General features: G+C 44.7%; 1 protein-coding gene across 3 annotated transcripts in view; it reads left to right on the top strand.

Moving 5' to 3' along the window:
* Window positions 1–13,984, top strand: part of trit1 (tRNA isopentenyltransferase 1) — a 55,987-nt gene extending 42,003 nt beyond the window's left edge. For all 3 annotated transcript variants that reach the window (XM_072502238.1, XM_072502231.1, XM_072502248.1), the window contains 3 exons: window positions 6,374–6,483; window positions 10,753–10,870; window positions 13,414–13,984. In XM_072502238.1, coding sequence (XP_072358339.1) covers window positions 6,374–6,483; window positions 10,753–10,870; window positions 13,414–13,529 — 344 coding nt within the window. In that variant the 3' untranslated portion in view covers window positions 13,530–13,984. The remainder of the gene's footprint in view (window positions 1–6,373; window positions 6,484–10,752; window positions 10,871–13,413) is intronic.
* Window positions 13,985–14,877: the final 893 nt, after the last annotated feature.

Below are 14,877 nucleotides of genomic sequence, written 5' to 3'. Positions count from 1 at the left end.
TAGATAGAAGCTTCCATTCTAAATAAGAATGGTCTAAGATGGATGGGCGAAATTAATAATAGAGTTACGGGGAGACGTAATTGTTTTTTGATACAAATTGTTACGATCCGGATTAGACTATCCAGCAGTAACTTTCCAAAGAGAATTGGATAGTTACTTGAGAAAAAAATAATTTTCAGGGCTGAGTGAAGACTAGGCCAGTGGGACTAATTGATGGCTATTTCAGAATGTCACCAAATATTGATGGGCCAAATGGTCTCCGCCTCACAGCTCTGTGTTAACGGCTCAGTAAAAGTTACATTTGCAGCAAATGTACTGTTTGCACTGGGATTGTTCATTTAGCTGTTTAATGTTAAATAGATGATCGCAACATCAAGATTGAGAAAGACACAAACAAAGACCAAATAATAAATTGAGATAAAGCTTATTTTAAAAGGGGTGAGAAAGTAATTGGGGAAAATAAACTGGAAAAATTTACTGGTGTGCGAAGAAGCAGACAGTAGTCTGGACACGTTTAAACTGATGGGATAGAGTCCAGAAGAAATTGATTCTGCTAAAACACAAGAACAAACTAGCTGCGATGAAGAAGAAAAAACAGGAATGCAAGAGACATACACTAATAGATAATAGGAGAGGATGACAAAAATGTACAAAGAGGTTAGAGTCAATAAAGAAATCAAGAAGGTAAAGGGAATCTAGAAAATGACCAAGAAATATAAAAAGAAAGAGTAAAATATTCTACAGATACTGTAGAAAACTTTGACATCCAAGTAAGACATTTGGACTGAAAATGTAACAGATTACAACACAGTTACAAGGCGAGTGACCACTACAATCAAAGGTCGCAGCCAAGCACAATCTGCCACACAAAGGGCAGTACAGATCTTTATACACAAAAAAACCCATCCCCCCACAGGTAGTGACATCGATAATTTCTGTTGGCTTAGACTAAGATAAAGGTATAATTTTGATACAAAGGAGAGGTGATCAGATGACATCAAAGCATTCTGTGGTAATTCTACAGAGATAGGTATATTAGCTATACAAAAGCCGAGGTGATCGACTGACGTCATCACTCTCGGTGATACTGTTACAGACAAAAGGTGTGTGTGTCACAATACAAAGGGGAGGGTGATCTCATCAGGAATCCAATTAAATTCCAGACAGTGTAATCAATTTATAAGGGGCCACCTGTCTGCTAACTGAACTGATGAGATAGCTGCAGCAATTTCTATGGGACACTTTAAATCTTAATGTCAGGTATCCCAATATGCTCTACTTGGCCATTTTAGGTGTCCACAGTACATATAGAACAAAAATCGATACTGATAGGGCTGCAAAGTGATACTAATAACAACTTCCAGTTAATGACAGCCAAATGCCACATATTTAATCATCACATTTCCACTATTTTTTAATCCGATTAGCAGGTGGCTATGAAATTAGAATTGCTCAGTGATATATTTAAGATGGAAAGGAGTAGGTAAGGTCAACATTTGTTGACCGCCCCTAATTACCCTTGAGTGTGAAAAAATTGGGACTGAAATCTTAGAAGAGGAGTTATGAGAGTGGAATTGGCCAAAGTGGATTGGTCACAGATTAATAAGTAAAATGCGATGAGCAGTGGCAGACATTTAGGGAAATAATTTGTGACTCCCAGTAAAAATACATTCCAAAGAAGAGGAAAGACTAGGAACAGGAACAACCTATGATGGATAATGGAGTGGCACGGTGGTGCAGTGCTTAGCACTGCTGCCTCATAGTGCCAGGGACCCAGGTTCAATTCCGACCTTGGATGATTGTCGGTGTGGAGTTTGCACTTTCTCCCCGTGTGTGTGTGAGTTTCCACCGGGTGCTCCAGTTTCCTCTCTCAGTCCAAAGATGTGCAGGTTAGTTGGACTGTCCAGGCTAAATTGACCCTTAGTGTCCAAAATGTTAGGTGAGGTTACTGGGTTATGAGGATAGGTTGGAGGCGTGGGCCCAGGTTAGGGTGCTTTTATGGATGGTTGTTGCAGACTCGATGGACCAAATGGCCTCCTGCACTGTAGGAATTCTATGATATTCAAGGAAGCTAAGGAGGGGTGGCACCGTGGTTAGCACTGCTGCCTCACAGCTCTCTGGTCCCAGGTTCAATTTCAGCCTCGGGTGACTGTCTGTGTGGAGTTTGCACTTTTTCCCCTTGTCTGTGTGGGTTTCCTCCGGGTGCTCCGGTTTCCTCCCACAGTCCAAAGATGTGCAGGTTAGGTGGATTGGCCATGATAAATTGCCCTCCCCAAGGGGAAAGCAGCCTATAGTCATCTGGGATTATGGCCACTTTATCTTACCTTTACCATTTAATATTCATCAACAGAACCTATTAAATACTAACATCTGGTTCACTGGTGTCCTTTAAGGAATGAAACGGACCATTCGTAGCTGGTCTGACCTACGTCTGACTCTTAACTGCCCTCTGAAATAGCCAATGAAGCCACTCCATTCAAGGACAATTAGGGATGGACAGCAAATTCTGGCTTTGCCAATGACACCCACATCCCACAAAAAGAAATTTAAGATGGCTAAGGATAGAGTGCAGAGAAATGAGTTCCCTATGCAGCTGACCATAGAAGATCAACCCTGAAACTTTATACCGTGAAGAAATTGATCTTAACAAGTTCCCCCAGGTTATCTGCCCTGATTCTAGCCGACACTGCAACCAGTGCATGACAGTAGGAAATTGGAACTATTCCATTCTAAACCTGCCAGCCGGGGATTTTAATTTGTAGTGTACCTTAGAACACATCTGGAATGTTATAAACATTCCTGGTCTCCACTATGTTATTAATACTGTTCTTAGCTTGGCGAGTGCTGTTAATGGAGCAACAGTTTCATTCATTGTACGATCGGCCTGACACAGCTCACCTGGCACAGGCAATCCTGGCACAGGCAATCCTGACACAGCTCACCTGGTACTGACAATCTTGACACAGCTCACCTGGTACTCACGATCCTGACACAGCTCACTTGGCACAGGCAATCCTGACACAGCTCACTTAGCACAGGCGATCCTGAAACAGTTCTCCTGGCACAGGCAATCCTGACACAGCTCTCCTCGCACAGGCAATCCTGACACAGCTCTCCTGGCACAGGCAATCCTGACGCAGCTTACCTGGTACAAACAATCCTGACACAGCTCACCTGGTACTAACGATCCTGACACAGCTCTCCGAGAACAGGCAATCCTGACACAGCTCACCTGGCACAGGCAATCCTGACACAGCTCACCTGGCACAGGCAATCCTGACACAGCTCACCTGGTACAGGCAATCCTGACGCAGCTCTCCTGGCAAAGGCAATCCTGACACAGCTCTCCTGGCGCAGGCAATCCTGACACAGCTCTCCTGGCACAGGCAATCCTGACACAGCTCTCCTGGCACAGGCAATCCTGACACAGCTCTCCTGGCACAGGCAATCCTGGTGCCCACCCAAGGATGTGGTGTGAGAGCAAGCAGCAACTGACAAAACAGCTTCATTATTGGCACAATTAAATACATAATTATTTATTAATTGTGTTAATTGATCAACAGTTGACACATTACCAGCAGATCTCTCACTGCATAGTGAGATGAGAATGTGCTGCTCTATAGCCATAGAGATATCATCAAGAAGGTACGACATAGAAAACGCCATCACAGGCAACACTTGTGGCGACACACTGATGATGGGACATAGCATGTTTAATGGTTGTGTAATGGTGTTTGCAACGATTCTTTATGAATCAGAAGCTGTCCCTTTTCTATATTCCCCTTTAACAGTTCAATGTTGGACAGATGAATCATTATCTAGCATGGAGTAATCTGAATATAACGGATTTTGGCTCTATTCTTTGAGGTTCACATTGCATTGGCAGACTTTAAACACAAGTTGATAAATCAGATGACTTGATAGAGGGAGAAAAATACAAAATGTAAAAATACAACGTGCGTTTTTAAATAGATTAATTGAAACAGGGAAGTCATTGTGGGCTCAGTTGCCTTTTCTAAGAGTGCCTGTGGGATGCGAGCCCAAGTCTAAAGGAAGTTCCATGTTGTAAATTGTCAGATTTAATTTATTGAAGAACCTCCTTTCTCGTGTGATGTACCACTTGGAGTTTAGAAACCTTTGCCTGTGCAAAATCGCCATATTGCCAAATGGAGAGAACTGCAAGTTAACATATCCCAGCTTCACATTGAAATGTGAATCAGTGCAGATACCATCTGGTTGAGAATGGGATGGATATAAACGGAGGTCAACATTTTCTTTCTCTTTTTGAGAAAAAAAAACTGCCCAGCTTCATTTTGTTGTGGAGTACCCTTTCATTTTCTTTTTTTTTTTAACAAACTATTTTATTGAGGTATTTTAGGCATATAGAAAAAGTGACATTGTACAGTACCAAAAAAAAGAAGTTAAGACACAAATTACAAATTAAACATAGTGCAAACCACGGCTCTGTTCACGCACGGACCTGCCTCAATATCCCCCTATTCTACTCTACTCTTGCCCCCCCCCCCCCTCCACCTCTGCGAAGAAGTCAATAAATGGCTGCCACCTTCGGGCGAACCCTAGTAGCGAACCTCTCAAGGCGAACTTGACTTTCTCTAGGCCAAGAAAGCTCGCCATGTCCGATAGCCATACCTCAGGCCTCGGGGGCTTTGAGTCCCTCCATGCTAACAGTATTCGTCGCCGGGCTACCAGGGAAGCAAAGGCCAGAACGTCGGCCTCTCTCTCTTCCTGGACTCCCGGGTCCTCCGAAACCCCAAAGATTGCCACCTCCAGGCTCATTACCACCCCAGTTTTCAATATCTGGGACATGACATCTGCGAATCCCTGCCAATACCCCCTGAGTTTAGGGCACGACCAGAACATGTGTACATGGTTAACCGGCCCTCCGGCGCATCTAGAACACGTGTCCTCCAGCCCGAAGAATTTGCTCATCCGGGCCACCGTCATGTGGGCCCGGTGCACGACCTTAAACTGAATCAGGCTGAGCCTGGCGCATGTTGTGGTCGTGTTTACTCTGCTCAGGGCTTCTGCCCAAATTCCGTCCTCCAGCACCCCCCCGATCTCCTCCTCCTACTCAAGCTTCAGGTCCTCGGTCTGCGTATCCTCAGCTCCCATTAGTTCCTTGTAGACGTCTGAAACTCTACCCTCTCCCACCCCTCCCCATGAAACTACCCTGTCCTGCCTCCCCTTCGGCGGGAGATGTGGGAAGGACGGCACCAGTCTGCGTACAAAATCCCTCACCTGCTCGCATTTTTTAAGCTGCTGAAGGCTTTGCAAGTTTGTAAGTTTGGTTTTCCTGGTATTTGGTAGCTGTTAGTGATTTTCTGCTGCATGTATTCCCTTGTACTTTACTGCTTCTCCTTAGCCTCCTGGTCCCAAATGGTGTTGATGGGTCAAAATGATTGATGGCTCAGCTGAAAGTGTCCTGCATGGTGACAGCGGGACTGGCCAGGTTAACTGCTTCTTGAGCTCCAATCACAGGTTCCCTTCCTCCCACCCTCACTTTCCCTCCAATCATAGATTCTGTCTCTGGAGAAACATCAAGTGCGGGAGGGAGGGAGCCTATGATTGGGCGAGAAGGAGCAATGAGCATGGGAATCTGTGATTGGTGGAGCTCACAGATTCTGTTTCTCCCATGCCGGCTACTCCAATCAAAATACATGAGGGTGACCTTTCTTTCAATATGATGAATTTTGCATCCTTGGACTTTGATTTTTTGCAGACTTTCTGCGAGTTTTCAAGAATGAATTTGCCCGCCATCCTTGGTATAAACCTTGTCAGTGTCAATTGAACAGCAACTCTGAACAAACCCATAAATGGTACAAATCAAATTCTTATTGATGCCTCTCATCAGTTAACTAATGCGCTATAAATCCAATTCTTAAACACTCACTTGACGCTCTCTGCTTCTGGCACACTTGCTCTCTAGCTACCTGAAACCCAGCCTGATTACCCTATTTCCTGATGCTCTCGCACTCTCTGTCCCCTCTCTTTCTGACACTCTAGCTTGCTCTCTCTTTACTGATTTAATTCTCTTCTCACTCCCTCTCTAACATGCCCTTTGGCATGGTCGCACTTACACCCTCTGGCACTTGTGCCATGTCTCTCTATATCCTTGCCACACACGATATGTTTAAATTGAAGAAGCGATATTGGGAGAATACAACTGGAGGTAAAATGAAAGATCAAATAAATAAAAGCACCAATAAGACAGAAAATTGTGAAACCCTTTGAAGAGGTTGGCAAGTAGAAAGAGAAATGTGTAAAATGTGTGCCAAACACCAGCTATGGAATAATTATTCTGTGAGATAACTGCAGATATTTTATGACCACCTTGTATGATTTTGTTTCAAAGGACCAGGGCCTAATGTTCCTCCAGTATATGGTCTGGATGTGACAGATGTCAGCCAATGGGATGAGAGTGTATTGCAACCGGCAGTGCAGATCCTCGAAAGCTTCTTAAAGGTGGGAAGCACTCTGCTCCATTAACCTGTGGTTCCACATGTTCTTTCTTTGTTTGTTTAAATCCTGAGCATCAACTGCTGTACTGTCTGTAACCTTCAGCAAAAAAAAACTGTACTTTCTGTAACCTTCAGCAAAAAAAAAAACAGCCCATAGATCAGCAATAAAGAAGAGTAATAATCGGAGCACAAAACACTTCACACAAAAGGCCACATTCCCATTGATCTTTGGGGTCCTTAAACCTAGGACTCTGCCTCAGTCTACCAATCGAAGCTGAAATATCCAGAATGTATTGGGCCAACTTTGACTCCTTCATTAAAATCAGAGCCATAGGAAAAGCTGCAAACTACTATAGTTAATTTCTCAAAGAATCAAAAGGTAGAGAGGACAGTTTTTAGGAAGTATGGCACCTTGGCTTAGTAAGAGTTATAGAGTAAAAACGCACCAAGAGATTTCCAGTTCCAGAAAGCAATATTATGGGTTCCACCAATTAGAGGTTCATATTACATGACTCCCACCTTTTCACAGTGTCTTTGACAAAGGTTGTATATTCCCCACTGGGTTACTGTCTGTGCGGAGTCTGCACCTTCTCCCCGTGTCTGGGTGGGTTTCCCCCGGGTGCTCCAGCACAGTCCAAAGATGTGCAGGTTAGGTGGATTGGCCATGATAAATTGCCGATTGTGTCCAAAAAAGGTTAGGAGGGGTTATTCAGTTACTGGGATAGGGTGGAAGTGAGGGCTTAAGTGGGTCGGTGCAGACTCAATGGGCCGAATAGCCTCCTTCTGCACTGTATGTTCTAAGTTCTATAACAAGATGTAGCATGATTCTTTGAAACTGTTAGCTGCTCCTTCTGTTCAAAGGTCATGGACATACATAGTTCTGCCATTTTAAAACTCATTATCCAGTTTTTAAAATTTTAGATATTTGCCATGGGGATAACCAAATATATCAAATGAAAATTTACAGTATGAGGCCTTTTTCCCCTGATAATGTGTGCCCCTTGTCTGGTCAGGAGAGTGGATCGAAGACCAGATCAACCATGATCTTATTGAATGGCGGAGCAGCCTTGAAGGGCCAAATGCCCTGCCCCTATTCCTATGTTCTGATGATGACCTTTTTAACCGCCTCTTGGCCAGTGTATTGGAAAAAGTCGCTCATTGTGTCTTTGTCACGTGTTCTGTGGAATGCTGAGTGACAAAGTTTGTCCAATTTCTGAAAATTGTCCATTCTCAACTGCTTTCTTTTGGGCTTTTAAATGCTGGCTTCAAAGCCATAGAATCCCTACAGTGCAGAAGAATGGAGTCTGCACTCACCCTCCGAAATAGCACTGTCCCACCCTATGCCCGGAATCTCAGGCATTGATCAAGGCCAATACACCAAATCTTCACCTCTTTAGACTGGGAGGAAACCGGAGCACCCAGAGGAAACGTACGCAGACTTGGGGAGAAGATGGAAACTCCACACAGACACTCACCCAAAGCCGGAATCGAACCCGGGTCCCTGGAGCTGTGAGACAGCAGTGTTAACTACTGTGCCATGGTGCCGGTGAATGTATTGTTACTGAAGGACTGGCTGCAGGACCTAACCCCTTCATCGGTCTGATGTCTGATTCCTCAGTATCGATCATTCCTAAACCATTTTGTCTGTTTCTTGCTGAGCCAAGATTTGACCCATTGATATTACTGTCAGTTTTTAAAGTTGAATGTGTGCCTGCTAAAGGACTGAAAACACCAGTAGGGGAGTCCAAGCCTGGGAAGAATAATGTTGGTAGGATGAAAAAAGTGGTTAAAGGAGTCTTGTATGGCACATAAATATTAGCATAGAACATCTGGAGCAAATGGCCAAACCCTGAGCTTCAATTGCTCTATAAGTCTATAAATTGTGGAATCTACCAATGGCCAACTCACTGAATATTTCCTCTGTCACCTGTCGAATGCTCCACTTACTAACTTTCTCTGCCTTGGGCTCCCTGTTGAATTTATTTTCCTCTCCCTCAAGTTTTTAGTCCCGATCACCATTTCCAATTACATTATTCTTTTCCAGTTGTACTGTTAACGATCTTAAAATTAAATTTATTACGGTTTTACATTTTAACAAACAAGCAATAAAACCACAGTAATGGCTCAGCACCACAAGGAAAGGTAAAGGCTCAACATGCATGAATCCAGAGGGCAACAGGAGAAAATAAGCACAACTGGCTCAATACAATCATTAGACATAACTTGATGCCTCTAAACGTTCCACCAGAAAGAAACAGGATAGAGCCATGAAAACATGGTCAAATGGTGCACACCTTCTCACGCGGCGATTGCTCATAATTACCATGAGAGTTCAGGATGAATTTTCTGCGCCATATCCGGGAGCACACCAATATACACGTCCCTCAACTCCACCAGCACCAAAGACACCAATGACATAATGTGACTTCTTCTCCTCGGACCCAAGACCCATTTGTACCCCTGCAGAATCCAGTCACAAATTCTTTTCCCCACCCAGAAAATGAAAAAATAAAAACATTTGCGAGAGCCGCAGTTCTTTTTTAAAAAAACGCCCAATTCACTTTTTCGAATTAAGGGGTCATTTAGCGTGGCCAATCCACCTTTTTGGGTTGTGGGGGAGAAACCCACGCAAATACGAGGAGAATGTGCAAACTCCACGCGGACAGTGACCCAGAGCCGGGATCGAACCTGGGACCTCGGCGCCGTGAAGCAGCAATGCTAACCACTGTGCCACCATGCTGCTCGAGAACCGCAGTTCTAATGGGATGTTACATATATACCAGACAATGTAACATAACCCCTGACTCCGGCTCAGTACAGAACCAACATCATTACATCCAATTATATAGTGAGGACCAGCATGTATACTCAGATAAGATCAGTGCTGTTAGCGCCTCTCAGTAAAATGGATGGGGAACGACCAGGAGTGGATCACAGGATAATAGCAGGTCCGGACCCAATCGGGTCTGTAATTCCTCCACCGCACACCTGCCATCATTGATGAGAAAGAGATAAAATTGTTCAGTCAAATAAAACAGCACCCTGACCACAAGGGGAGGGTACAACAAGATATCGACCAAAGTGCAGGACACGGCTCAACCCCAGGCTTCCGTGCCCAGACGTGTCCTCTCAGGATATCCCTACTAAGTGTCTTTGAGCAGTGACTTAAGAGAAGGAGAAACAGGATAAAGCCATGAAAACATGGTCAAATGGTGCACACCTGCTCCCGCGGCGATTGCTCATGAATACCATGAGAGTTCAGGATGAATTTTTTGCGCCATGTCCCGGACTACACCAATATACACCTCAGTCAACTCCACCAGCACCAGAGGCACCAATGACATAACGTGACTTCCTCCAAAGGGCAACAGGATAGCAACCTCAGCACCGGACCTGGCCTAGCCCAGTGCATTCCAACTCACAAAAATAAGCTCCCTTAGGACTCGCAGCAGACACCAAAACCTATAACCCAGCCAGTCCTGCACCTCCTCAACCACACCAAGGGCATTGCACCTCCCCACTCAACAGCACACTGCTCCCCCAGATGAAAGGAAAGAAGAAAAAAAACCTTAAGGGAAATGCACTTGAGTTGGCCTAGGAACAATCAACAAATTGGTGAAGGATTAGCAGAGCCCACCTTGGCCTGCTGCACCACTCATGTCCAACCTCAAGGAAACCAGTTTTGCCCAGGATACATAAATTGCCCTGGCCATCGAAAGAGATGGGTACCGATTTTTAAATTCAATCCTCAATCTCAATGAAAACTTAACTAACCCTACTATCAAACTCCACCACAACCATCCACCCATTACCTTATCTCTTATCAAACCTCCTCTTAACCTTCTCTTCCCCTAATAGAACAGTCCCAACTTCTCCAAACTATCTCGCAACTGAAGTTCCTCATCCATGGAACCAATCTCGTGAATCTTTCCCACACTTTCTCTCTTGCCTTCACATCCTTCCGAGGGAAACAGTACAACCCTTCAAATGCATAACACAACATTCTTCCTTTTGCACTCCATGGTCCTGGTGATAAAGCTAGGATTCTGTCTGCTTCATTGACTCAATGTGCCAGAGAAACCAGCATGCTCTACTCCTGATCACCGGCTGTTTCGGGGATCTTCAACATAGTTTATTAATGACTCAATTTAATGGCGGCTGATGGTTTTATTCAACTCTGTGGTCCCAACCCACTGTGTTGCCGCCAGTTGATGTATTTCCTCAGGTGTTTCCACTTTGCATCCTGTTTGAATGTTGCACGCTTTGTTTGCAGGGAGAGGAACCTGCAGTGCAGCCTCTAACCATGGAATATGACCAATATGAGGGGAAGAGGAACCGGCGGGTGTGCGAATTGTGTGACAAAATAATCCTCGGTGACCGGGAATGGAAGGGTAAGAATGGGTTTGAGTTGCAACCATAACCCAGAGTGAATGAATGGGACTGAGAATACAAGGGGAGTGTTCCTTAACCCTCATTGAGACGGCGGGACTGTGAGTGACGATGATCTCATTGATCCTTTCACCTGATACCCTACCAACTATGTTGTTTAACACAAAGAACCTAAATCAAATGAATTGAGAGACCAATTAAAGGGGCAGTCCCTTAAAGGGAAACTATTAACAAAAAGCAAATCCCCATAGAGCAGGACTGATTGATCTCCTTCACCGTAAGCTTATTACTAATCTTCGCCTCACTGACAAGTGTTCACTCTTTCCTGGATATTTTGTGGAAAGATTGTGTGTGAGGTTAGACGGTGAGTGCTTATTCCACCCTGATGGCACCCATTCTCCACTGAAGTACAGCAGGGGTGAGCGACTAGTGGTTGGGAAACGGATTCCCGGCTAGTGCCCATTTACTAGATCCTGATTGGTACTGAGGTCAATTGTGCCGTTCCTGGCAGAAATCAACAAATGTGCCCTCTGGTTGCCAAGGCAGCTGGAGACCAATCTGATCTGAGGTGTTGAGAGAATCTCCGTACTGCAACAACTTAAATTTAACAAGTTATATTTATCTAGTGCCTTTAACATAATATATCCCAAGGCCCTTTACAGGAAAGTTATGAAAGAAAATTTCACCATGAGCCACATAAGGAGTTATTCGGGTAGATGACCAAAGAAAAGATTTTAAACAACAAAGAGAGAAGGCAATTCAGGGTGAGGTTTAAAGAGGGAAATCTAGAGCTTGAAAACTGAATGGCAGTCACCATGATGGAATGATTAAATTCAGGGATGCACGAGATTTGTAGGAGCAGATATCTGACTTGTAGGGTTTGGATGAGATTAAGATGGAAAAGGGCACGGCCATGGAGGGATTTGAAAATGAGGATGAGAATTTTAAGATCGAGGTGTTTATTTAACTGGGAGCTGTTGCAGGTCAGCAAGCTTTAGGGTGATGGGCAAGCAAAGCTTGATGTAAATTTGGATATAAGCTGCAGAAATTTGGGTGACTTTAAATCCTTTGGCACTTCCAGGCCAGAACCAAGACCAAACCAACCTATTTCATTGAGCTACAGTACGCAGGTGACACCTGTATGTGCATGGCGTGATTATGTGGTTAGCAGTTCAACTCCAGATCAAATACAATGCCAAAATTTCAAACAATCTAGTTCAGCCTCAATGTTGCCAGGGAGAGGGCTGGTGTAGGTAGGGGGTGGAATTTAAAATGTACCTGAAGACGATGTTTTGCAGGTCCCAATTTAATTAATGGAAAATTCAGTCCTTTTCGTGCTGGATGTTTAAAGCAGTCTGACAATTGAGACAGTGAGAGGGCTGGGGTAAGGGTGTCGTCAGCCTGCAAATGGAAACTGACCCTGTGTTTTCAGATGGTGTCACCTAGAGGCAGCATGTAGATGAAAATTCGAGGCCAGGGGTAACACCAGGGTAACGGTATGGGATCAGGAAGAGTAGCTACAGCTAGATCGCTAAGAATGCACCCTGGGGAGAGCAGTCCCACCCAGCTGGAAGCCTGCGGAGAGGCATTGAAGGAAGATGGTGTGGTCACTGTCATTACAGCCGACAGGTCGAGAAGGTTAAGGATGGAAAGTTTACCTTTTGTCACAGTCACACAGGATGTCGTTTGTGACGTTGATGAGAGTTGTTTCCTTACCGTGGCAGGGGCAGGAGCTTGATCTGAGGGATTCAGACATGCAGTTCCTGGAAAGATTACAACACCAAGTTAAAGTCCAACAGGTTTGTTTCAAATCACGAGCTTTCGGAGCACTGCTCGTTCCTCAGGTGAAGGAGCAGCTGTGCACCGAAAGCTAGTGATTCGAAACAAACCTGTTGGACTTTAACCTGGTGTTGTAAGACTTCTTACTGTGCTCACCCCAGTCCAACGCCGGCATCTCCACATCCCGGAAAGATTGGCATGGACTTGAGGCGACAACATATTCAAGGACTTTGGAGAGGAAATGAAGGCTCCTGATGGGCTGTTGTTGGCAAGGGTTGTTGAGGAAAGGGATGCTGACTGCAGATTCAACGGAGGCACACCTGAAGGAAGAGAATCATTAATGATATAAACCAACATGGAGACCAGGAGGGGAAGTTGGGTGATCAGTAATTCAGTGGAAGGGGGTGAAGGGAGCAGGAGGGCAGGTCTCATGGACAAGATGAGCCCGGAGACGATGGGAGAAATTGGAGCAGATAGAAGTTCAGAGCTCGGGTGGGATCGGGCTTGAAGAACCATAGAGAAAGTTAGGTCCCGTCGGCTAGGGAAAGCGAGGAAACTGTCAGGCAACTGGGCAGATCGTTTCACTTTTCTGTGACAAAGATGTTTGTGAGCTTTTACTTAACATAACTCTTTCTGGCAACTAGACATCAAATACAGCCTGTCATGTGACCCTGGGTTTCTGCATGTCTTGATTGTTAATGTGAGATTATTGGGCAGTTGGATTTTCTGCAAAACTCACCATAATATTGATTTGTTTATCTTTCAGCTCACCTTAAATCCAAGAATCACCAGTACCATTTGAAGAGAAAGAAAAAGGCTGAGACACACTTCTGTACACAAAGCTCCCCAGACACCAGTGAAAACATCCCACAAGACAGTTAAGAGTCTTCCTCGTGTGCGATTGAGTCACAGGAACCTGCTCAAGGATCTGATGGGACCTTTGTGGATGGTACCAGGCAGTTAATAACCCATGGCTGTGTGATTCTACCTACCATTGAGTTAATGCAACAAGGCTACTTGAGCTGGAAGCACACTCCATAGAGTCGGAAAGCCCCCATTGCTGTCTGTAGAACTCTGTCTCTAGCTCATGCACTATATAAGTTGCATAGGAATTCATCATGGGTACAGTTTCCAGTGAGGTTGCAGTCAGAGAGCTTCCTGTTGTGAATCATTGTTGGAAGGAAGATTTCATGGTTTTATTGAGTTTGGAGGCATGTGTTCCTAGAAGTGTCCACATCTGACATCCTTCCTCCTTGTTGAATTGACCTTCTCTCCCTCCCTCCAATATTGCCACAAATAACTCAGAAAATTAGAAAATAAAATGCTATTTTTTAATATCCCAATGGTTCTTGTGTTTGTCCACAGCATTGGATCTTAATCTTTAGTTGGCAGCCCTAACATGATAACAGATTGCAGTAACTGAATAAATATGATCAAAGTTAGAGGATGTTTCCAGGTCAGTCCTCAAGAGCTGGCTGCTCCTGTCTCTAGGCCGTATCTGAAAGGTGTGTGTACAGCAAGAGAATCGAGTGACCGGTCATTGATGCAAAATGTGGCACTCAAAGGGCAGAGACTTCTCCCAAGACGGACCATGCCACATCATTCTTAATGTGGGCTTATGTGACACACCATCCTCACCCTCTTAGTGGCATTACTATGAGGGGTCTAGGGGCTGGCAGCAGAAGCAGGGAAACGTCAGTAAGCAGTATAGCATCTCTGTTTGTGTACACCGTGTCCCAAAAGTGGAAATGCCCTGTTACATGGTGTTCCAATAGTGGAACTACCCAGGTACACAGTTTTCCAATAGTGGAACTGCCCAGATACATGGTGCATCAACAGTAGAACAAGAGGCCATCAGACTCTGTAATAGGCTAATAGCTGGTCAGACAGGAGTGTCCGAAAGAGCAATGGATTTTGGACAGCCTGTGTATTCCCACTAATAAATTTAAGTCTGGCTGGTACAATGCAACTCGGCCAGGTGTGGGCTTATCCTTCTGACTCCATATTAGCAGTTTTTCTCCTTAGTTGATTTAATCCCCAAATTCCTCCATCACTTCGATCTAATTTCTGGACCCAATTTTTTAATATCTCCCTCGTGGACCTGAGCAGACATGCCTTGCCCCAATAGTGGAATTGTTCAAGTACATGGTGTTACAATCTGGAACTCCTTAGATACACAATGACCCAATAGTGGACCTTCCCAGGTGCATTGCGCCCCAATAGTGCAGCA

The sequence above is a fragment of the Scyliorhinus torazame genome, chromosome 1, assembly GCF_047496885.1.
Source record: "Scyliorhinus torazame isolate Kashiwa2021f chromosome 1, sScyTor2.1, whole genome shotgun sequence".
Lineage (NCBI taxonomy): Eukaryota > Metazoa > Chordata > Chondrichthyes > Carcharhiniformes > Scyliorhinidae > Scyliorhinus > Scyliorhinus torazame.
Note: the sequence above shows the minus strand (reverse complement) of the source record. Positions and strands in the feature narration are given on the sequence as shown.